The sequence below is a fragment of the Siphateles boraxobius genome, unplaced genomic scaffold, assembly GCF_051911475.1.
Source record: "Siphateles boraxobius isolate OS27281-9 unplaced genomic scaffold, OSU_SipBor_1 6, whole genome shotgun sequence".
Classification (NCBI taxonomy): domain Eukaryota; kingdom Metazoa; phylum Chordata; class Actinopteri; order Cypriniformes; family Leuciscidae; genus Siphateles; species Siphateles boraxobius.
Window position 1 is genome coordinate 32,697,537 of NW_027509186.1, and position 25,578 is coordinate 32,723,114.

The window sequence follows — 25,578 nt, forward strand, 5'->3', positions numbered from 1 at the left end:
TTTAAAATATAACAGCACATGTAAAAGTTTATTTGACCTCTTGATATAGGCAAAAGGTATTTTTTCATTTCTTTTTTAAGAGCACAAAGAATTATACCCAAAAGACAACAATATGCCCTGAAAGCTATATTTGGCACCATTTTCATGGAAAGAGCCATTGATATCATGGATGTGAGTCTGCTATAGGCATTACCTGCAGATAGGAATGGCTCAGACTCTTGTCCACACTGTAGCGTTTTCTCATCTTCACTTGGAGCAGGTTATTGATGAGGTCGATAGCTATGGTGAAACAGAGATCACACAAACAAAATCTGCATTGATTGGAGCTAAATGATTTACAGCAGCGGACAGAAAATCAAAGGCGGATGGAGCGACTCAACCATCAGCCTGCTTTTAATGCATCCAATTTCTTTTTGTTATTATGAAGTACATTTCCTGGAATAGCCACGCAAAATGCTCTCTATTAACTTTACATATACTTTTATTCTTAATTTGAACTTGACATTTTATTATATAACAAATGAGGAGTTTGTATTTATTTGATTTTCATATTGTAAGTGTACCTTCAGGAGAGATCTGTTTCCACGGGTTAGGCGGGTACATGAAGGCGGCATTGTGGATCTGATCATTGATGTCTTCATCCTCATTGAAAGGGAACGTTCCACTCAAGCTAACATACATGATCACACCAACAGACCACATGTCCAGAGAGCGATTGTATCCCTGGTTCAGGAGGACCTCGGGGGCCAAGTAAGCCGGTGTGCCCACGACAGAACGGCGGAAAGACTTCTCTCCAATGATGCGAGCAAAACCAAAGTCACAAAGTTTCACCTATGTATATGCAGCATGAGTGGGAAGAAGTGTTATGTCACAAGAGTCAACCAAGGGTAAAAAATTATGCGTTATGCAACATAGAAAAAAAGTGCTTTGGTTTGTTTCCCATGCATCTCCATCGGGGCATTGACATGTTAAAAATGCACTTGGTGAATTCTCTGACCTGTGGGAATGGATCCGCTGATGCCAATAGCACGTTCTCAGGTTTGAGGTCGCAGTGCACTATGTTTTTGAAGTGAAGGTGCCTCAGAGCAGCCAAAATCTACAGAAAAGATATTGAGGAAAAAAATAATAAATAAATAAAAACTCCTCATAACCAACAACGATAACTATATAAGCATGCACTGCAGCTTTGCCACCTTCCGCTTTAAATGATTGAGCTGTTTAAAGTCTTAATGTTTAATTGTTCATCAGCTGGGGGGAAAAAAGTTCCTCTGTGTTGTTTTCATTATAGCTGTGGTTTTATTCTCATTAAAATTAAAACGATCATTCGAGCATAAATTCGAGTCACAAACAGCTAAGAGTATAACGTCACAGGTTTCCATCGCTCCCAAATGACAGTAGTTTTGGCGTGAACACAACATAAGCTTGTTGTTTTGGTTCAGGAGGAACTGTAAAAGGTGGCTGCTGTTTCAGTTGCGGCACTTTCTGACAGACGTCTGCATGAAACACGCTGATGATGTGCGATGTCTGCGTGAGCAGGGTGCATGGTTTTATGAAAATACATAAGTTGACAGGCAGGTAGGAAATATTATTTCATTATCAGTGGACAAACATTTTATGGTCCTACACCTTCCACAGAAGATACATATAAATATATTTAGACCACCTAGCTATCAGGATGTGAAGAGACTTTCAACCTGCCTAACAAAAACCTGCCTTTATATTCTTAAATCTTTATATTTATTGTTTTTGGCCTTTAGAATGATTATTTAAACGATAGTTATAGTTAACATCCTTGTGGTGAACGGCCCTTAGAAGCATGTTATATGCTAACCTGCGTGATTAGGAACTTGGTGAGTCTCTCAGGAAGTCGTCCTTTCTCACTCGATAAAATCATCTCAAGCATGTCACCATGAAGTTTTTCCATTACCACAAACACCTTCTCTGGTGTCTCAAACATGCACTCGAGATTCACTATACCCAAGTGCCGCAGGCTCTGAAAGAGAAAGAAAGGAAATAAATAAAAAAGTTTTATTTCAAGAGATGCGTTGAAGTGACTCACATTGTTGTCGCTTATTTGCATTCATGACCTCATGTTAGGTGTCCTCAGAATCAGAGGCCACACAGCATGTTTGTTATCATTCAGGTCAATACAATGGCACTCATTAGCAGCACAGTTCCATGAGTGATGAGATCATTTATTCTCTATCACCCCCTGCTGGTCACCTGCAGTATGGCTACTTCATTCCTCAGTTGGCTCTCCTGCTTGGTGGGGAACCGAAGCTTGTCGATAACCTTCACGGCTACATCCCGACCAGATTTCCTGTGTTTTCCTGTGTGGGTTTGGAAAATGATAATGATTTGTATATGTAGTGTCTTTTGTAAATATCCATTCCTGCATATCATCAGTGATTCAGTGCTAGTGCTAATACTTAGGACGAAGGATTTGAAGTATTTTTGTCTTTTTTAATATCATAAAGTTTTGGGAGTTTGCTCTTTTGAAAAGTTGGGGCGGACCTTCCTGAACACCCTGGCAATCACCAATTATATCTTAGTACCTGCACAGCAACATCCAAATGATAAAGTCTAGTTTGCAGTCATGGACATACCTCCATATACCACGCCAAATTGTCCAGAACCTAAAACCTCATCAGCAAAGATCTGGTACACCATTCCAATGTCCTGTTGGGTACATTATCATCATTATTATCTTAATAGTTATTATTATCATAATCATCTTTGTCATCACCACGTTCTCTCACTCACCACGTTCTCCTGAATCTGGCTGTTAGACACAGAGATGCTGACTGATGCCTGCCCTGAAAATCAAAAAGATTAAACAAATTAGCCTTGCTTTATAATCTCAGTATTATACTTGTATAAAGGACAATGACGTTTCTAGGATGATAAATGTAATAAATAAAAATGTTATCTTTATGTTGGTATGAAACGTTTTTGAAAAATGTTTATATCGTTTTTTTATGACTCAATTTAATTGAATTAAAGTAAAAAAAAAACATTCTAAAAGATACTTTTTTTCTTTCTTTTTTTAAACAAATATCAGATTGTTTACAATGATTTTTCTCAGGAACATTTATTTGACATGAACTAACTGCATTTTCAAATAAGAAAAGGATTCCATCCTTTTAAAGCCACATGTTCAGTTATACCACCAAGACATTTTTTGACTAAACTCTACAATAATTATCATTGATAATTTCGATTAATGCAGTTTGTTGTATTAGCAACATCTTTCATGTATTTTCTAAATAGTCCAAATAAAAAATGGGCAACATGCTACTGAACTATATCTAAATCCTCTACATAACCTTTTTTTTTTTGTTGTTAAGGTATCATACACTGACATTCCCCCTATTGTGCACGGGATTCATGATTATGTATGTACTATCACACTTTTCACTCACGGTGAGGGGTGTGACCTTCTGCTGGGGGGTTGTCTTGGAAGATGACTGGCATGAGGGCTTGACGTATAGCAGTCTCCCAGCCTTTGGCAAACTCTCGTCCCACCCCGCTATTGGGCGCAACGCTGCAGGGGGTGAAGGAGATGGGTAGGCCAGACATGTTGGATGACAGGGACGGGGTGGTGTTGGGGTCCTCGCCAACGAAGTAGATCATGGTACCTGTCATAATCTCAAAGCAATGGGGGCTGGTGCCGGCAGGTACGAGAGAGAAATCACGGGCTGGGCGTACCTCCAGGATCTCCGAGAGCGGGATCTCCTGCAGAGCCGGACAAATAAAACAAATTAGACACTCAATCATTCAGACAATGTGCACAGAGGTTAATTTCACAACAGGATCTACAATAATTAACTGAAATGAGACATCAAACCAGGTACTTCTACATGTGTAGTCACCTCGATGACCAAATAGCTTGTGAAAACCATTCATAATGAATTATTTCATGAACCAAGAATATTCATGCTTCATCTGTCATTGTGAATGCATAATGCATAATGTAATGTGGCATTTCCACATACGCATTAACTCCTTCTTCATGTGCAATTTAGCTCGCAGTGTTTATAAACAGTCATTAAACCATAAATAGAGATTCTACCTTGTAGTACTTGTTGGTGGTGTCGTTTTGAAATAGGATGATGCATTTGCAGTCCAGGCGCCAGTAGTGTCTCTTCCTCTGTTGGAGGGTGGAGTGAGAAGTCAAAGGTCATAGGTCAACAAGGAGTTGGTGCTGGGGGTCAGCTTCACCCCAACAGACAGGAGGAAGAAAGCGAAGGGTAAACAGAGCTGAAGAGAAAAGGAGGACGCAAGAGAAACACCAAGAGGAAAGTTAGAAAGAAAAGGCTAGAGGAGTAAAATGCTACACAGGAGGCCAAGAACAGGTCAATATATCAATGTCTAGCCAATTTTTGAAAGAGAACATCCATTCTTTGTGGAAATACTCGTCTAGAAGCACCAAACACACTATGAATGACATTTATGGCTATTCATTCTTACAAATCAATACCCACTCCAATAGTAATTCAGCAGGGGACACCAAGAATAGGCGATGATTTAAAAGCTGAAGATTTGCTGATATTATAGTGCAGATTGAGGCAGAACGCAGAAAGAAATATCAATAGCGATGTTTGGTAGTGAGGTAAAGACTAGAGAGAAAACTCTAGAATAGTTCATGCAAAAATTTCTTCATTTACTCATCCTTTATCATTCCAAAACTGTAGAGCACTTTTTTTTTTGAAGAATATCCTTGCACTACTTTTCAAATAATTAAAGTGATATGGACTGGGGGTTTCAGACTACCACAACTAGTGCAGAACTGTTTAAATCAATAAATAAATAATTACATGCATTATTAAACAAGCATTAAATTAGCTCATTGCCAAGGTTGATAACTTCATCTGCAAGAGTCAAAAACAGATCTCTGTAGACCATGAGTATCATTTGAAGTAATAAAATAGTTCAAATGTATTTGGCAAAAGAATAAAGAAAAGCAACTGATAAATGTGTAAATACCGCATTTAAATTTATTACAATGAATCAGTGATGCACTGAATCATATTAGACAATTAAATAAATATTGAAGTATTTAATTCATAATTTATTTGTAAATTTGAGATGTGATTTATTTATAGTTTTCATTTTGAATGAATACATCGATAGTTGGGATCTGCATTTTATTTTGAAGTGGCACAGATCTATAGTTAAATAAAGATAAGATGTTCTTCAAAAGATCACCAATTGGGTTCCACAGAAAGAAAAGAAAATGTCATATGGATTTGGAATGACATGAGAGTGAATATTTCATTTTTGTGTCAACTTTCCCTTTCAGGTCAGCTAGCAGTGAGAGGAAGTACCAGTGTGTCCTTGTTGCTGTATTGCACCATCCAGCCTTCCTTGATGGCCGTGCTGGAGCGACGTGTGGTCTGCCTGATGGACTGCACTACTCTCATCAGAGGAATATTAGCACTGGAGAGAGACGTGACAGCAGACGGTCAGGACATACGTTCATGAGGTCTGTGTGACAGGCATGCAGTAGAGCTACGCAGGCAGTTGTTTGATGAATAAAGAGAGACACAACAAATCAACATGAATTGCCAGTGAACAGTTTGCGAAAAGCTTATATATTATTGGTCATCAGTTTTTTTTTTCTCAGAGGGAAATATAAAAATTTGACCAACACTGTAAGACAAAAAAATAATAGTAGTTGCTTTTCGAATTTTCACACTCGAAGCGAAGGGCTCCATATAGATGCTTTATCTCATTTTAAATTGACCTTTTCATGAATACACATTTTTGGTGTGTAAGATTAGCATAAGCCCGATTTATAGTCCAATGCAATATATTTATATATATATATATATATATATATATATATATATATATATATATATATATTTGTTCTACATTTTGAACATCGCATTTTTTTCAAAGACTACAGCATGCATAAGCAATGCTTTTATCTCTTGTTTCTGCTCGTTTATTTAATTTTTTTCCTTTCTTTTGATCCGGAGATTCAGCTCTCTTTCATAAAATGCATAATAGCGCCCCCTACCATATAACAGTGAAAACACGGAAAGCCGGAAAATTCTGTCAATGGCGGGGAAGCGTTGTCTCATAAATGACGGAAAATCCCACCAATGTCGTGGAAAGATTTAAATCCCCGTTAAACATGTTATTCCCATTATTAAACTCCCATTAGCCACTTTATTTTCTTCATTTTTATTTAAAATTGACACCTCCGAGCTGATAGGCGATGGGAAAAGGGAGAAGAGATTTGAACTTGGGTTGGTCAAGCTAATGCCAGCCGCCTAAGGGGCCGTTCATATGCCTTGTCTTTAAAATTTGTTATTTTAAATGTAGATTTGCTCCAAGATGGAGGAACAGCTGTTTTATTTCTCTTCTCCAGAAATAAATTTAGTAGCAGAGCTACTGCAAGGGTTTTTTAGTGAGGGAAATTATTTACACATTGCTGAAACTTCCTCATCGTCAGTGGCGGTCTTAACCATAGACTGTAAAGGTCTTAACATAGAGGCATAGTTAGGCGGCTGCTTGGGGCCCCCTACCAGCGGTCGTAGAAGGGGGGCCCTCAACCAACCTCAAAAAAAAAAGAAAAAAAGAGAAAAGAAAAAGAATCATGATGAACGCTTCAAAAGCATGGTAAATTTTATTCATATTCTTAAGAAATACGTTGAAACGTTGTAGTTAAAATGTCCAGTTCATGGTTATCTGTCCCTACACACCCCCTAGTACTTTCACAATGTAATGAACTTGTCCCTAATGTTGCAATGTTGAAAGATAATGTTGAAAGATAAACACAGTGACAGGAGGACTGGGAAGTAAACAGAGACGAAGCAAGACGAGTCTGAACGCGAAAATAAAACGATATTACCCAAGCGGCTTAAATAAAAGAAAAAAGCGAAAAGACGCTGATAAGTATTTTGGCAACGCTTCCAAAGATGGCAAACTTTTTTACGGCTACTGTGAGAAGACGTCAACAAGTAGGACTCTCTCTGTGTCAGAAGCGTGTGATGTGGAGAACAATCTCTCTTTTCTCTCTCAAAGACTCTCTCTCACTCACTCACTCACTCACACACTCTCTCTCTCTCTCTCACTCACACACACGCCTCATTATCTCTCACTCGCTCACTCACACACACACACACGGATATATACATGGATTTACTTAGAGCCAAATGCAACCTCACCTCTCCCCACAGGTTTGTTTGTAAAATGTTTGAAATGTCAATCTCAAGTGCAATGCCAATTGCAACCTCACTCAATCACTCATACAAAGTCAATTATTCATCTTGACAATATTTGCTAAGTATATGGCTGTTTGTGATGTTTTGCTAGGTATATGACTGTTTGTGGGGGTTTACCCTAACTACTTAAATTGACACTGATTTGATCTTAAAGAATAAACAATGCTGGTTTTCCTGGCATTTTGGCAAAGAGAGGTGTTATCTGAAACCTTATTCTCTGTTGGGTTCCATCGTTACTATTAGTTTGTGTACTTTGTGTGTTCTTTGCTTTCCATCTACATTTTGGAGTAAAGAAGTGTATGCAGGGTTTAAAAGGGAGTTTTTTTTCTCCTCTCCAACCTTTACTTCCCCGTAGATTAGTTTTACCTGCCTATCCACCATTAAAGAATGGATGGAAGGGCCCCCAATTTGCTAAATCCGCCACTGCTCATCGCCATGGGGAGCACAAGCTCCCGAGCGCTTTGGAAAGAAGGAGTAAGAGGTGCGGCCACCGTTTACCACTCGTTTTTAGACGTGACGTGAGCGGCCACTTTCTCTCCGTGCTACTGCTCCTGTTATCAGATTGGTTTATTTTGTAATTTTGCCTGGCTCAACCCGACATTGGTGGGTGGAGTTAGTGTAAATAGCCTCTGCCAACAAAGTGAGCTATTTGTACTTGGTGTAAATAGACACTCTGTTTTGTTCATTATGAATAGACCATAAAGTTGTATTTTTGTCTATGTGTGTCTAAAACCTGTCTAACTACCTCTGGTCTCCACTGGCTCCATCCTGGCCGCTGTCTGGGGAGAAAGACCCGGGGATACTACAGGCCTCGTCTGAGTCGTCCATCATAGAAGACTTGTCAGTGTCAGAATACTCATTACTGTAGTCCATCGGCACCTCCGTGTCTGTGCTTGGACTTAATATGTCTGAAAGAAAGACAGAGAGGAAAGAGGTCAAAAAAGTCACATACAAGCATAATGAAGTGACAAACAATAATAACATGTTTGCAGAAGCAACACACAGTGCAAATATTCCAAATGTGTTAATGTCCATCGTGTCAACAATGTTAGTCTCACACTCATTACCAAGAGTCTCTCCCAAACAGTCATTTGGGACCTTGTATGCACATCGCTTGTGGCAGTTGAACTTGCAGTCTAAAAGAAATAAAACAAGTGTTATTAGCAAAATCAAATACAAATTGGATCAAATATAAATATTAGCAATGCAGTTTTTCAATTAACTTCTTTGGGTTTACTAATTGTGGGCAGTCAAATATTTCTGTAATGTTCGTCTCTCTAGACTGACATTCTATAGTACAAACTAGACTACACTACAAATTTAAAACAATGTTTTGAAAGAAGTCAAACTTCTGCTCACCAAACTGCATTTATTTGATAAAAAAAACAGTAATATTGTGAAATAGTATTACAATTTAAAATAACTGTTGTCTAATTGCGTGTTAGGGAATTGCTAAGTAATTAATTACTGTAACTTAATAAGCAGTATAATGTAAAGTCAGCCGATCATTACAGCAAAATCAATCTGATCACCTCATTGGTACAATATAAGCATGGCTCAGTATGCAGGAAAATGAGGAATTGAGCGGGACTGTCAAACCTTTGCACTGGAGTCCCTGGCGGAAGAGTCCTCTCAGCAGTTTCTTGCAGTACTGACAAACAGTGGGGCGCGTGTATGAGTGAACGGCAAATGTGTGCGGGACCTTCACTTTAGTCATGAGGATCTTGTCCAGTTGGACGGGTCGTCCGGTGTAAAAGCGCCTGGCCTCACTGGGGGTGCGGGGCTGGACAGAGACCAACATTATATTTACAATTCAGATTTCATAATAAATATTTATATTGTTATTAAAGGGATAGTTCACCCAAAAATGAAAATTCTGTCAGTATTTACTCACCCTCATGTTGTTCCAACCCCGTAAGACATTTCGTTCATCTTCGGAACACAAATTAAGATATTTTTGATGAAATCTGAGAGCTGGATCACTCCATAGGCTTCTGAAGTATTGAAACTTGTTCCCCCGAAAAGTTATTAAAGACATCGTTAAAATAGTCCAAGTGACTATAGTGGCTCAATCTTAAGTTTATCAAGCGACGAGAATACTTTTTGTGCGGAAAAACAAACAAAAATAACGACTTTATTTCAACTATTCATTTCCTACTCTATGGGCCTCGAGTCAGTTAACGTAGTGTGATTGCGTAGAGCTACGTCACAAGCAGGCTCACTATTGGCCGACGCTGGTCATGTGTGTGATGCGTGTGAAGTATATCAACATAACGTTACGCTATTATACTAGTATGATTTACCGATGTACTAGTACTTTTAACGATGTCTTTAATAACTTTTCGGGGGAACAAGTTTCAATCCCTTAGAAGCCTATGGAGGAGATCCAGCTCTCAGGTTTAATCAAAAATATCTTAATTCGTGTTCTGAAGATGAACGAAGGTCTTACGGGGTTGGAACAACATGAGGGTGAGTAAATATTGACAGAATTTTCCTTTTTGACTGAACTATCCCTGTAAAGTTATTTTAACAAGTATTTATATATGTAAATATGTGTGTGTGTGTGTGTGTGTGTGTGTGTGTGTGTGTGTGTGTGTGTGTGTGTGTGTGTGTGTGTGTGTGTGTGTGTGTGTGTGTGTGTGTGTGTGTGTGTGTGTGTGTGTGTGTGTGCGTGTGTGCGTGTTTGTGTGTGTACTGTATATGTATGTATATATATATATATATATATACATACATACACATGCTTCATCCAAAGCAACTATATTTTTATTCGTCCTCTATTTTGTAATATTTTACTATATACAGTATATCTATGTACTGTACATATAACTATTATCTGAAAATTCACAATTCTGAAGTACAGCACTGCATTTTTCTTCAAAAAATACACTTCAAATCAAGATGTGCACTTTTTAAATGTATTCATTTAGCAGATGCTTCATCCAAAGCGGTTATATTTTTATTTTAATTTGTGCCCTCAACAACTGCTGTTTTTTATAGAAAAACGTACAGTATGTTTCTTGATTTAAATTTTGTGGAAACATGAAACCGAGTGTTCGTGTGTCCTGTACCATCTGGGTGTGTGATCGTATGAGGCTGACATCCTCCGACGTCACGCTGCTGTTGATGCTGCTGAGGGACTCTGAGGTGGACAGACGCAGGGACTGACTGCTGGTGAGGGACGTGGTGGACAACCGCCGCTTCCTCGCACCGCTGCAGTTATTGGGAATGCTAAAGGCACAGCGTTTGTGGTAATTCAATCCACAGCCTGCAGGGGGAGACAGTGAGAGGGCAAAAACAGACACTTATGCCATGCTCGTGTCCATATTGGATGGATTTAAAAGTGAGCACTTTAGGTCATGGGAAATAGGCTAGATAAAATCACATGACAGCTCACAAATGTAGCTATGTTTGAATGAACACAAGTATGACCAGTCCCCACCATCGCACTTGAGTCCCTGGCGCACCAGGCCGAAAAGCATCTCGCCGCAGTGATCGCAGAATGCCGGTGCACGATACGAGTGCACGTTTAATGCGTGCGGCCGAATCTGGAAGTCCTCAAAAGTGGCAGCAGCTGCGGAATAAGAAAGGAGATCAGGAGACATCAATGCAAATAGCTCAAATGTCATTCAAACCTTGTTTAAGCACAATGTGGATTTTCTTTTGCCTATGTCACGATATGAGGTAAATCCAGCCCTGGTCTGAAGCCATGCGAGTTGGAGTCAGAGATACAACTCTATCAAATCTATTATTTCAACATCCTCTCAAAACATTTCAATGCTGATTACAATTGATCATCCACTTTGGTTCTCGGACATCAGGCTCACAAATAACTGGAGATTGTGTGAGTTTCTCTACCAGATAAACAATCTAAATTGGCCGAATGTAGGGTGACCATATTTTGATTACCAAAAACCAGGACACTCGGCCCGGCAAACAGATAGGCTACTCAAATGATACTCGAAGTTTACTCAAAGATGCCTTATTAATCATACATTTAAAGTAGGCTTTCCCTCCTCTGTGTGGATAGAAATTTGTTATATTACAAGACACAAATTCAAATAGGCTTCTCAAAGGTTACTGAACATGTTTTATTATGACAGGTTTCAAAAATAATGATTGAAATAATGACAAATTGAACAAAAAAAGCTCTCACAAACTTACAAAAACGAACTTACAAAATATATTTATATTTTTAGTTTTCTTCCTCTTTATCCTGTTTTTCTTTCTCATCCTCCTTGTTTGCCCATCTACATTCTGCTATAGAGCATATCTTTCCCAGCATATTTTTGAAAACCAGGACATTTTCATCACTTTATAAAAAACAGCCAGGACGGCCAGGACAGGACGTGAAAAGAGGACATGTCCTGGGAAAACAGGACTATTGGTCACCCTAGCCGAATTGTTCTTATATGATCTAGGCAGGTTAGATCTATTCCTTCAATGCAGTGACAAAAGCTATCGTTCTGATTTTGACTTGACTTTACAGCCATTTTAACATTATAGAAAAATGTGCCAAATTTCAGTAAAATTACTCTATGTCATTTATATCTGTTCAGTAGCCTACGGTGTCTTTGAAAGGTGCTTTGATATGATAAGGACTCACAAACATTATCTAAATAAGAATACAGAGCCTGTGGATTAATGTTCAGGTGCTTCCTTGAAAATCAGTTTCCATTTGTCACAGCATAATAACATCCCTGTGTTGCTCTGTATGGGTAAATCTTACAATAAAAAAACACGTTTTGTGTGGCTGTGGTCAAATTTCATCTTAAAATTGAATAAAACATGCAGTGTTCGGCATAAAGAAAAGGAGTTTTTTATATTAATTCTCATTATAGTGTTTTTTTTTGGTATCATTTATATCGTATTATAGCATTCATTGATATTTTAAATTAGCCTTGATTTTTATGTTTCTGTTTTAATTTTAATTTTTAGTATTTTTATTTAGCTTTAATTTGTATTTATGTTTCAGTAATTTTAGTGCTATTTTAGATTATCCTTATATTTTTATTACTGTATTATGACATTATTTTTATCATCATAATTGGTCAATCATTTGGGGAAAAAAAATCCCCATTAAGTATGATAATGGGAATCATTTTCAATCAAATTGCATTAATGTGAAATAGCGGGAAATTAAAAAAGGCCAACAGTCGCTCATGTCCCAGAAATCATCAAATCTTGATAATAAATGACTTCTACTAGCTTTGTTGCAGCAAATTTGAAGGCTTTTTGAACTACTGGTTAACTGTATGACCCACCGGACAGAACAACCTCCACCAGGTCCCCCTCCTGGATATCCGACACTGCCTTGACCAGCTGCAGGATGTTATTGCTGCTGGTGTCGTGCTTGAAGAGGAGGATCTTGTCATAAATCCCATAAAAGCCACATTCAGGAAACTGGACAAAACAAAGAAAGCGAGATAAATTGATTAGCCTCATTTATGGTGCACATACATATCCACTGCACTCCACTGATGTAATATTTCTCTTTTCCTGTTGTCAGTAACCGTCACTGCACTACAGCAGCTCAACACAACCACAACATCCTTCATAGATTTTTGGCTCATGGTCGAACATGGTGAATCCAGCATTTTAGAGTCAGTTACTGGGAATGGTGGTCATCACGTTACTGAAGAGCCATCTGCAAAGGTTCCTGATGGTGTAAAATGGGTGGCACTTTTGCAGGTGTACCCATCAGGGAACTCCTCTCTTATTTGTGCAAGTGTTTCACGTCAAAGGGTGTGTGGGTGTGTGTGTGTGTGTGTGTGTGTGGGGGGGGGGGTTGTTTTTTGCTTCTGCCAGCTGCATTTTTGAAGATTTCCTGTTGTTGCAGAGAAGAGCTTTTAATTTTTGTAGCTCTGCTGACTCGAGAGCTGCCGTAATTTTTCTGAACGGATTTAGAGGTTTCATGTTGTTTGTGTTGTTTCACGAGATTGTATTAATTAATAAATATGTAATTTTCGTTGAACTCTTGACAGTCAAAATGTATGTGAAAAGTATCTGTTCATACATGTGGGCAGTTATTCGAGCCCGTTCTCATCCTTTGGCGGCATATGTGACGCCATATGACAAAACGGCGAAATACTACGCTCATGGCACCCTTTAGCATGAATATAACACGCGAACCCAAGGCGTCATAAAGTTGACTGGCAAGCTTTAGCGTGAATATGAGACGCAGACCCTACCCCACACCTAAACCTACCCATCACAGTGCGTGTTATATTGACGATAAAGGGTGCCATGTGTGTAGTATTTCGCCGTTTTGTCATATGGCGTCACATATGACGCCAAAGGATGAGAATGCGTTAGTTATTCATAGTGAAGTACTATAATAAAGAAGAAGCAACCGGATATATATCTTACTATTATTCATAAACACCAGAAGTAGTATAACTTTTTTTAGTCAGTATTTAACTGATAACGAATAAATGATAACGAACATATTAATTTGCCAAACATTGTGCGTTTTCTTGCCTTTGCCATTATTCTAGTCATCAATTGTGTCCAAACATATAAATTCTGTCATCATTTACTCACCATAATGTTGTTCCAATCCTTTTGTGGAACATGAAAGAAGATATTTTAAAGAATGTCTGTGCAGTCCATACAATGAATGTCAATGGGGCCCAATCAGGGTTGCCAGGTCTGCGGAACAAAACTAGCCCAATGGCCAATCAAAAATGGTGGGTGTAGGGGGGCAAGTAAATGATGACAAAATTTTCATTTTTGGGTGGACCAAAAATCACGCCATTAAGAGTGCATCAAAATGTGTTTTGTTTTGTGTCACAATGTTTCACAATCAAACCTTTGCAAAGAGGCTGTTATTGAAGAATGGGTTTCTACAAACCTTACTGAATCCGAAAGAAAACCAATAGCCCGTAAAACTTTGTATCTCATTATACATGTAAAGACAAAGTTTAATTTGGTCAGCGAGAGGGTGAAAACAGTAATGCAATATAACATTACCAATGATTTTAGGGCATGAAAACCTTGACTAACATTATTAATGGGCTTTAACTGAAAAAAAAAATGACTTAAACCCTTTAAGGACTTTCAATTGCGGCTTGGAACATTTTCAAAACCATATGGCGACATTAAACCAACAAAAATATTATACATCCAGCGCCTTTTGATCACCAGGCGTGTAGAGCAGCAGAAGAACAGCTCTTTGATGAAGATCCTGCAGGGGGATTCCAACGCAGAACCCATTTGGGCTAATTAGCATGTGATCTGGCATTGTGGATTCAGTTGGTTGCCTTTCATTTTGGGCTGACAGCTGTGTACGTGCTGAGATATAAGCCTGAGAGCCAGTCGGGTGTGATACCCGAGCACTTCTGCATTACAGCCGTCGCCTGCCAATCACTGTAGAGTGTAATCCCAATTGGCACCAAGCTACTACCTGGCAAGAAAAGATTAGCTACCTGAACAAGCCAACTTGGACCGACTTCGAAATGAGAAAGCTGGGCAGAGTCAATAGCATGACATAGGTGCAGTGTTACATATAAAGGATGAAAGAACAACAAGAATGAAAAAAGATATAGCCGCCCCATTCCGCAGGTCAAAGGAGTGTGGGCCATAGGGTTGATAATTGTCAGTCAAATGCATAGGGCCTTATCGTTGGAGCAGATCTCCTGAATACTTTATAATGCCCCATTCAGAATCAGAATCAGAATCAGAAAGAGCTTTATTGCCAAGTGTGCTTGCACACACAAGGAATTTGTTTTGGTACTGAGGCTTCCAGTGGACATATAATTTGTAGTATTATGTTTCATGTTGTATTTGTATAAGAATAAAAAATAAAAATATAAATATATGAGAATAAAACTATCACAGTTGGGTTTAGTCAGAATAGACATTTTCAGATTTACAGATTATGAACCTATTTACAGTGTTTTGAATATTATAAATAAATAAATCTACATATAAGTATCACCTGAGTTGTGGGATATTGCACTAAACAGTGGGAGTATTGCACTTACAGGCATATGCCTTGGGAGGAGTGTTAACTGTTCAGGAGGGAAATGGCCTGTGGGAAGAAACTGTTCCTGTGCCGAGATGTTCTTGTGGCCAGTGATCTGAGTCTCCGTCTTGACGGTAACAGTTCAAACAGGTGGTGTCCAGGGTGAGTGGAGTCTGTGATGATTTTACCTGCTCTCTTCCTCACTCTGGAAGAGTACAGGTCCTGGAGGTTTGGCAGGGGGGCACCAATAATCCTCTCCGCAGTCCGGACTGTCCGTTGTAGTCTCCTGATGTCTGATTTGGTAGCTGAACCAAACCAGGCAGTGATGGAAGCGCACAAGACAGACTCAATGACGGCTGAGTAGAACTGAATCAGCAGCTCCTGTGGCAAGTTGAACTTCCTCAGCTGGCGAAGGAAGTACAGTCTCTGCTGGGCCTTTTTCACAGTGGAGTCAATGTGATTGTCCCACTTCAGGTCCTGAGAGATGATAGTGCCCAGGAACCTGAATGACTCCACTGCTTCCACAGTGCTGTTCATGATGGTGAGTGGGGGGAGTGCTGAGCTGTTCCTCCTGAAGTCCACGATCATCTCCACTGTTTTGAGCGTGTTCAGCTCAAGGTTGTTATAACTGCACCAGGCAGCCAGCTGTTCAACCTCCAGTCTGTAAGCAGACTCGTCACCATTTCGGATGAGACCGATGACAGTGGTGTCGTCTGCAAATTTCAGGAGCTTGACAGTGGGGTCTTTAGAAGTGCAGTCATTAGTGTACAGGGAGAAGAGCAGTGGGGAGAGAACGCACCCTTGGGGAGCACCAGTGCTGATTGTGAGTGTCTTGGATGTGTGTTTCCCCAGTCTCACTCGCTGCTGCCGGTCCGTCAGGAAGCTGGTGATCCACTGACAGATCGAGGATGGTATGGAGAGCTGGGTCAGTTTGGCTGTGAGAAGACCAGGCATGATGGTATTGAAGGCCGAACTGAAGTCCACAAAGAGGATCCTTGCATAAGTCCCTGGTCTGTCGAGATGTTGCAGGATATAATGCAGTCCCATGTTGACTGCATCATCCACAGACCTGTTTGCTCTGTAAGCAAACTGAAAGGGATCCAGCAGGGGTCCAGTGAGGTCCTTCAGGTGGGCCAGCACCAGTCTTTCAAACGACTTCATGACCACAGACGTGAGAGCGACAGGTCTGTAGTCATTAAGTCCAGTGATTTTGGGTTTTTTGGGGACAGGAATGATAGTGGAGCGTTTGAAGCAGCAGGGAACTTCACACTGCTCCAATGATCTGTTGAAGATCTGCGTGAAGACGGGGGCCAGTTGGTCAGCGCAGGCTTTTAAACAAGCAGATGAGATGCCGTCTGGGCCTGAGGCTTTCCTAGTCTTCTGTTTTTTGAAGACTCGGCTCACGTCCTCCACACAGACCTTAAGCTCAGGTTGGATGGCAGGAGGGGGGAGTGATAATTGGAGAACAGGAGGTGATGCTGAATGTGTGAAGTGCAGATCAGACCGGGTGTGTGGTGTGAATGAGGGCTTTTCAAACCGGCAGTAAAATGAATTTAAATCGTCAGCCAGGTGTTGATTGTCCACAGATCGAGGGGATGGTGACTTGTAGTTGGTAATGTTCCTCAGGCCATTCCAGACTGATGATGGGTCGTTGGATGAAAACTGGTTTTTCAGTTTATCAGAGTAGTTCCTTTTAGCAACTCTGATCTCCTTTGTCAATCTGTTTCTGGCCTGGTTATACAAGATTTTATCCCCACTTCTGTAAGCATCCTCTTTGGCATGACGAAGGTGTTTGAGTTTCCCAGTAAACCATGGTTTATCATTAGTGAATGATAAGAATGTCCTGGTAGGAATGCATGTATCCTCACAGAAACTTATATATGATGTTACAGTATCTGTGAGCTCATCCAGATCATTGGTAGCAGCTTCAAAAACAGTCCAATCAGTGCAATCAAAGCAGGCCTGTAGATTCTGCTCTGCTTCATTAGTCCATCTTTTTACAGTCCTTATTCCAGGTTTAGCTGATTTCAGTTTCTGCCTGTAGGTCGGTATGAGATGAACCAAACAGTGATCAGAGAGCCCCAAAGCTGCCCGTGGGACGGAGTGATATGCATTTCTTATTGTGGTGTAACAGTGGTCCAGTATATTACTGTCTCTGGTGGGACATGTAACGTGCTGTCTGTATTTTGGTAGTTCACGGGAAAGATTTGCTTTGTTAAAATCCCCAAGAATGATTAAAAGAGAGTCTGGGTACCTTTGTTCCGTTTCAGATATTTGTTCAGCCAGCTGTTTTAGCGCCGCGCTCACGCACGCGTCTGGAGGGATGTAAACATTCACGAGAATGAAAGAGGAAAATTCCCGAGGCGAGTAGAAGGGTTTACAGTTTATGAAATGTGCCTCTAAATTAGGAGAGCACATCTTCTTCAGTGTTGTTACATCTGAACACCAACTTTCGTTAATGTAGAAACACAATCCACCACCTCTCGTTTTCCCCGTTAGCTCCGCGATGCGATCCGCTCGGAACAGCTGGAAGCCCGGCAGATGTATTGCGTTGTCCGGTATGGCTTCACTCAGCCAGGTTTCAGTGAAGCACAAAGCAGCAGAGTTTAAAAAATCCTTGTTAGTGTGGGTGAGGAGAAGAAGTTCATCCGTTTTGTTAGGAAGGGATCGGAGATTCGCGAGATGAATGCTGGGGAGTGCAGTGCGCAGGCCGCGCTCGCGGAGTTTAACCAGGGCGCCGGCTCGCTTCCCGCGTTTGCGTCTGAACGCGCGTTTGAACAACAACGCTGCCCCTCCGACAGAGAATGTCCAGCAAAACGTCAGAATAATCAAAAACTGTAGAAAAGGTTTCTGGTGTGTGTTTCCTAATGTCCAGTAGTTCGTCTTTGGTGAAACTGATAGGAAAAGAATGACTAAACGCAGAACAAACGAACAAAAACAACACAATAGCTGGAGAGCTCCACACCGAGGCAGCCATCCGCGGCGCCATCTTGGATCTGGATTCAATTCATGTCATACAACTCAGTGAGCTGAAGGCATCACAACAGCAGCCTAACTGAAGGGCCCTCTTCTTATGTCTTTGTGGATGTGCGAGCAGCACTGCAGAAAGTCAATGGGACTTTCTACTGCGGAACATGGAATCATGGATGATATAATTCCATTGACTTCTATTCATACGCATTCGAATGTGGGAGACAGAAAATACAAGTTTAAGTAGTAAACTCGAGAAAACAGCAGTAAAGAAATGATCTCATCATAGTGATGTGGATATGTGTTCATGTTTTTACTCGGATCTAACCTCGACGGACTGAACAGAAGAAATGAACCACAGAAGATTTCCATGTCAAAAAGGCATAGCCTCAGAACCACACCAACCTATTACAAAAATCACCACAGACCAATGGTAGTTCAAAGGTGTTTACTATGGAGCTAGAATTGTGTCTTTATTACATGCAAGAAAATAAATGGTCTGAGAGAAAAAAAAAGTTTGAGAGAAAAAGTTTTCATACCAATAGCAAAAAATTATAATAATATTTAAGACTAAAAAAATGTTTGAGAGAAAGTATTTTCTCATAGAAAAAAAATATATACATTTGAAATTTTTTAAATTATTTCTGAGAAAAAAAATCTGTCTCAAAAAATCTCAAATATATATTTTTTGCTATCAGTGTCAAAAAGTTTTCTCTCTTTTTCTCATCATCTTACCCAAACATCTTACCCATACAGCTGGAAATTAGCCGTATTGGCTAAAGCTGCTCTTTTTATCAAAAGGGACTGTCCACGTCATTATAAACTAATAAACTAAACTAAACTAAACATTGGAGTGTCCATGCTCAACTAAGGCAGAGGCGGCATCTATCTAAGTGAACCGAACAATGGTGTAATGATTCAGTTCGACTCCCAAGACAAGACGATGCTCACCCGACTGGCCAATAGGAACGTGGCCCCGCCCATGACACAATTTTCACAGCAAAATCCTGACACGAGAGCAAGAAATTGCATCGAGGGCAAAGAAAAGCGTTTTGAGAGAAACACTTTTTTGTTTAGAGAAAATGTTTTCACACTGATAGCAAAAAATATATATTTGAGATTTTTTGAGAGAGATTTTTTTTCTCAGAAATAATTTTAAAAATTTCAAATTTATATATATTTTTTTCTATGAGAAAATACTTTCAAACATTTTTTTAGTCTTAAATATTATTATTTTTTTGCTATTGGTATGAAAACTTTTTCTCTCAAACTTTTTTTTTTCTCTCATTTATTTTCTCGCATGTAATAAAGACATGGGTGGAACAACTTTTCAGGAACGTTTCGATCTGTTCCGAACAGAACCATACTGCCAATCTTAACTGTATGCTATTTGTCAATTGTATTTAAAAATCGTATATAAAAAGACACTGCAGAGTGACATACGTCTAAGGCTACATTAATCTGGATACATTTGAAAACGGCGTTTTCATTTAAAAACGTGAAGAAAGTGAATAGCACATAACAGGCACAATACCGGTACAAACATGAATATATTGGTACAATATGCGTCACATGACTAAACTTACGTCATCGTTTTTAAATACCTCCGTTTTGACAGTCCACACTACATTGCGAAAACTGCGTTTTTTATCTACTTTGGAGAGCGTTTTCAAAAAGCTTTGTTTTCATTAATAAAATGCTGTCTCAGTGTGGACAGAACGGAGAGAAAAAGTTGCGTTTTCAAACGACAACGTATTAGTGTGGACAAGGCCTAATTCACATTACGACCTTGCAGTGTCCGCAGACAATTTGTATACTAGTCTGTGATAGCAGCTTAACGCACACACAAAAATGCATTCATGCGTAAAGAATCCTGTAAATAAGTAAGACCAGGTTTAAGGTTCAACCAGAATTGGTGCGCTTGTCTTGCATCCAAGGTGGAGTTTTAGTGGGACTTTCCAATCACTGACATGCTAAATAACGATGTACAATCCGGCAGGGGATCATGTTGATGTTGTGATACAAGCATGGAAAAATCATTTACAGAACAAGAGCGAGGGATGTGAGAAAACAAAACCCAGACACGACATCAGAGAGCTTCAAAGCTCCTCGCAGTTGCGGAAGACAGGAAGAAACAAACTGAGACAAAGAGAAAGAGAAAGAGTACAGACAATCACTACACTCCAAACCCCAAACAACACCTTTCCACCCAGTTCCTGTTTTTTTGACTGCCATAACCGGCTAAGGATTCCCATGTGTTCCTTTCAGAGCACATGTGGTTAACCTCCACCTCATTTAGAGGAAGAGACGGACCAAGGTCCCTGCCTTCCGCCCAAAATACTCCCTCCCTCTGCCTGAAGCTTCCACAAGAAAGTCAACAACCCTCCATATTGTCTATTTCCAGAGGCTTGAGCTGCTGCCAAACATTATAGTCCACACCCGGCATGCTACCGCAACTTCTAACCAGCCTCTAAACAAGCTTAACAGCAGCAGGCGGCCTCAAGCTGAAACCGTCCCACAGTGACTTTAGGCTCTTGCTGAAATGGGCAAATGTTGTTCAGAATTTGTCTGCAATTAATGAAGCTGCTGCTTCACATATTATTTCTGCTGTAGTGGTTGATGAGTCAAACGATTATTTATGTCCCATTATATAACTATAGAATAAAACTGTTACAGTCTCAGAATGGCTTCAGCTTGTTCACTGACTGATTTATGCATATTTAACACAAAAAATTGCAAGCTCTTAATCTGATTTGCTGATGGTGTGGGCTGCCACAATGAACACTTTTGAGAAAGAAACAATTACTGTATTTGGAAGGTTAGTGGAATCTAACATATAAAAGATACTAGCAAGAGTTCTTTGAGTCACTTGGGAAGAAATAAAGGAAAACATCCATGTGCTGAAATGTACATTTTAAAAAAATCAGGGTTACATTTGTGGAATAACTAATATTTATTACTTTTAGAAATACATTTTGATTATAATATTTACACATGGCACATATATGTCATCCATAAGTCATTGACAGTTGGAAGCACCCGAATAGAGAATGGACTTTAAGTGCATTAACAACATGTTAAATAGCTTACAATTGGTATATAACAAGAGCAGTAACAAACACTATTGCATTTGAAAATTCAAATGAATAGGGGCAAAAATAGTGACAAAATTAAATTTCGTGACAAATAATCTTAGAAATGAAAAACAGCATGGAAATGGGATTAAAGAGGTTTCTGTATGTAAACAAACAACCCAGGTTTATTGGTGAAACATTTCTGCAAAATTATATTGCATTGCTTCTAAGTCAGATCTCCAGTGAATGACATTAAAATCACGTTCAATCAGTTTTATCTGAAACAGATGAACGTGTATCTGGCAAAGTTTGTGTTGCATATGGTGGCAGTTTGGAAATTAAATGCCCGGTTAGTGGCGCTAAATGTTCATTAGTTTACATGCACTATGCACTAACCCTAACCACATGAAAATAACTTTATTAATTAATCATCTGCCCCTGGTATCATAATTTATGTGTAAAGGAGCAAAAGTTGATGGTGTTTTACTGCATTGACTTTAAAGTTTAGGTATATGTTGGTAGAGGCACTTTTTCCAATGAGCCTAGGTTGCATGTAAACATCTTAATTTTAGTATTTCTTTTTTAATGTGTAATAATCACTATTGCTGTACATTACATACATAGTCAATTTAATAAGAACATTGATGGTCTAAAACAATACACTCAAATAAGATGTGCATTATTTAATTGCCTGAATACTTTAACTACAACAAGCACTTGCGGCTTGCTACTATGTACTAACCCAAAGCTCATTTTATTAGCCAATTAAACTGGTGGCAAATAAGATGTTTTTCCAGACCACTGTGGGATTTTACAGTATATGGACCTTAGGCCAAACTATCGGCCACAAATCGCTCAGCTACATATGTATCCTCAATTGTTCTTATGCATGTTTGCACAGTGGCACAGACAATAGATGCTGGTGCAATCATATCTGCCATTCCCTGGGCTTTGCTTGGAGACAGCGCAGTGTTTCTATGGGTGCTTTGTGTTGACTAGGATTGTGTTTCCCACATGGTCTCGGGCGACAGCGTCCATTATGACTCTGATGAATTATGGAAACCTTTGCCCTCTTCTCTTCTCTTCTCTTCTAGTCTCTTCTCTTCTCAGCGCAGTCTACACAAACACCTTTAACAACATCCGTCAGGACTTTGACCAAAACCACAGGCTATAAATAGCCAATGCTCTCTGCTTACATGTAATATTGCAAATCTCTGGACTGGCTGAAAGTAATAAAGATGAGTGACATTCATTTGCACTCCCAAATGTGAACTGTATTCTCCCTCCTCATATTACCTATCAAATGTCAATAAAGGGTGATCCCCAGTGTGCTCCAGGGATTTGGGCTGATCTGGCAACAGCTTCTAATAAAAATCTAATATCAAATAAACTGCACCGTTGATCTCCCAATGCAACGACTAGCTTTTTTAAAGTAGCTCAGATTGTGAAGCAGACATCAAATAATTGCAATATTAATATATAAAATAAAAAGCAATATTTCACTTGCAATATTAGTTGTCTTTATGGCCAATAACCATAAAGTGTCTTATTATAAAATGTATGATATTGTATTATTTTGACATGTTTGACATGTTGACAGTCAAATGATTTATATATATATATATATATATATATATATATATATATATATATATATATTATTAAATATTATAATAAATATATATATATATATACATGACTGTTAACATGTTTCTTGTCTCTGTGGAGAAAATTTAAATTAAAACTTTAATTTCATCATTAAATTTGTTTACTAAATTTTTTTTAATAAATAGCAAATACTTCTAAGCTACAGTTAAGCTACAAGGCTAACATAAATGAAGTAATTGGAACTCTAACACAAATTGAAGTTATAGTCTTTTGACACTAAAAAGAATTCATACAATATTAACAATAATAATCAGATGTTAATAATAAAGTACTTTGTAATATAGCCTACAATGGTACTTTAATGGTAACTACGATTGAGGGTACTTTAAAGAATTTAGTACACTATTGTAGTCTGTTTGTTTTATTTATTGATATACTGCTTACTTTGCTTATTTAACTTTGCTCTAGTAAAAGACATATTGACATGCACACATAGTGGCCTTTGCTATGTTTCACCCCTTTCACTTCAAACAGGCTTCGCAAAAGAGTGGCATCCGCTTGCACTCAAAAAAGAGGGCTGTGTAAACAACACTGCTTTCAACTAAAAACAAAACTTTTTATGTGTTTTGCCTGTTAATTTACACAACAGCGCTTTGGGTGACTGAAAACGTAAACTTTACAATCAACAAAAAAAAAAACCAGCTTCGAATCTTAATTACTCACTTAGTCAATCCACCAGTAGGTGGCAGCAAATCATTGTCAAGACAAGTGAGTTATTTACATTTTACATTTACATTTATTCACTTAGCTGACGCTTTTATCCAAAGCGACTTACAATTGCTATATATGTCAGAGGTCGCACGCCTCTGGAGCAACTAGGGGTTAAGTGTCTTGCTAAGGGACACATAGGTGTCTCACAGTGGATTCGAACCCGGGTCTCTCACACCAAAGGCATGTGTCTTATCCACTGCGCCATCACATCAAAAGATTACAAATCCTGTATTATGCTGCTAGGACAGTAGTTAGCGATGTAACTTTGTTAAGAAAATCTTTTTTTAATCGTTTTCGCGGTTCTATTTGAATGGGAAAATTGTTTTGACAACATTGTCATCCGTTCACGGAAAACGCAAAGGAAAAACTTTTCCGTTTTTAGTACATCGTTGTCCTGTAAATGTACCCTTAATGACCTACTCCTTAAGACCCTGATTTGCTGCCACCTACTGGTGGTTAATTAAGCGAGTGATTAAGATTCCATACTGTTGTTTTGTTGATTGTAACAAGCTATAGTTAGGAGATAGAATGCATTTACAAATAAACCATTAAGAATGCATTTACAAATAAACCATTAAGAGTGAAATATGAGGTAAAATTGTTAAATATAACAGACATAATAAAGTAATAGCAGTCAAAAATGTTTTAGTCTTTTTTTCTCACTGGGGGGCCTCAAACTCTCTTTGAAACAGGCCTCTGTATTGCAAAGACTGCCTCTGATCCATATATTACATTCATCTGTGAACCCCCTTAACCAATTTGTGGCTTCATTCTGTGATATGATCATGGTCACATGACCAAGACCATGGTTTGACAATGCGAAGACAGTTTGGCCACAGCAGTTTTAGAAGGAACAAATGCACACAGCCTGCATAAAGTAGCTGTGCCTTTTCACAAGCTGTTGTGACTTCCGTATAAATGTGATGTCAGAACTACTCGGTCACCGCCTTCAGTCACCAGCCCCACCAAGGGTGGGTCACTCAGGCCAATCAGAAGAGAGGCTAATGAATATTAAGTACACAGGCCAAAATCGACCTGTTCTTGGCAGAGCTCCTGAGAAAGGAGCTGTACTAATATATTGAGATGGTTTTTGGTACTTGTACCGCAAATATATATTCTTAAGGACATCAAAACCTAAATTAAAACTTCAGAAAGTTGTACAATATGGGAACTTAAATGCTGATGTTAGCTGGTATATGAATCACCCTGCGCTGCCGTCTCCAGACTCAGGTAAACCCCGCCTCTGTTCGTAACCACTCCTCAAGCCCGAGTTGGCCCGCTTTGGACCAAGGTATTCGTCGGGCCAGAAAACCCTGGCCGTTGGCCCCGAGGAAGCCCTGACGAGGCCGATCAAGTGGAAACGCGACTGGCCCTGGCACGCACTAACACGCCCGCTTTTGGCCACGACAGTGGAAACATCTACTGTACGTCTCCTGTCGTGACCCTGTGGTTGAAAACCTCTAAATTAATAGCAGGTAAAAGAAAAGAAAAATGACAGGGTCTCTAAACCAAGAGAGGACTGTGTGACAGCATGAGAATCTGGGTCAAAAATAGCAACAGAGAAGTGAGAAACAAACTAATAGACTAGAGTTTCCGCTTTTCATCATCACCGCCATTTCCTTTAATGTATCTAGTGTTTACAGCACACACATGCAGTTTATGGGGCTTTTTATGCCAAGCCCTGCTTCTATATCTGAAAATGACTTCACAAAGTCCTAAGCACAGAAGAAAAGGGTCAAACGTGTCTTTTTGTGTATCAAGCTCTCGGATGCATTAAGGTCAATAAAGTGAGACCTAGTCTTTTGATGGTTTGAATAGATCTAGACATAGACAACTGTATTTTGAACAAAGCCACAAGCAGATTAAACTAAAGATGACAAATCTATTGTGAGACACTCAAACATAATGTTATTTTCAATACTATCTTTCAGTCTATAAATGAACAAAACCAAAT

At 39.2% G+C, this 25,578-nt stretch overlaps 1 protein-coding gene across 2 annotated transcripts in view; it reads right to left on the reverse strand.

Moving 5' to 3' along the window:
* prkd2 (protein kinase D2) overlaps positions 1-25,578 on the reverse strand; it is a 43,376-nt gene that overhangs the window by 2,631 nt on the left and 15,167 nt on the right. For both annotated transcript variants that reach the window (XM_077208954.1, XM_077208955.1), the window contains 16 exons: positions 12,500-12,638; positions 10,678-10,809; positions 10,307-10,503; positions 8,835-9,018; positions 8,303-8,371; positions 7,981-8,143; positions 5,328-5,439; positions 4,073-4,150; positions 3,423-3,735; positions 2,764-2,816; positions 2,607-2,679; positions 2,224-2,330; positions 1,832-1,993; positions 998-1,096; positions 564-831; positions 194-279 (listed from right to left, as the gene is read on the reverse strand). In XM_077208954.1, the coding sequence (XP_077065069.1) occupies positions 194-279; positions 564-831; positions 998-1,096; positions 1,832-1,993; positions 2,224-2,330; positions 2,607-2,679; positions 2,764-2,816; positions 3,423-3,735; positions 4,073-4,150; positions 5,328-5,439; positions 7,981-8,143; positions 8,303-8,371; positions 8,835-9,018; positions 10,307-10,503; positions 10,678-10,809; positions 12,500-12,638 (2,235 nt within the window). The remainder of the gene's footprint in view (positions 1-193; positions 280-563; positions 832-997; positions 1,097-1,831; positions 1,994-2,223; positions 2,331-2,606; positions 2,680-2,763; positions 2,817-3,422; positions 3,736-4,072; positions 4,151-5,327; positions 5,440-7,980; positions 8,144-8,302; positions 8,372-8,834; positions 9,019-10,306; positions 10,504-10,677; positions 10,810-12,499; positions 12,639-25,578) is intronic.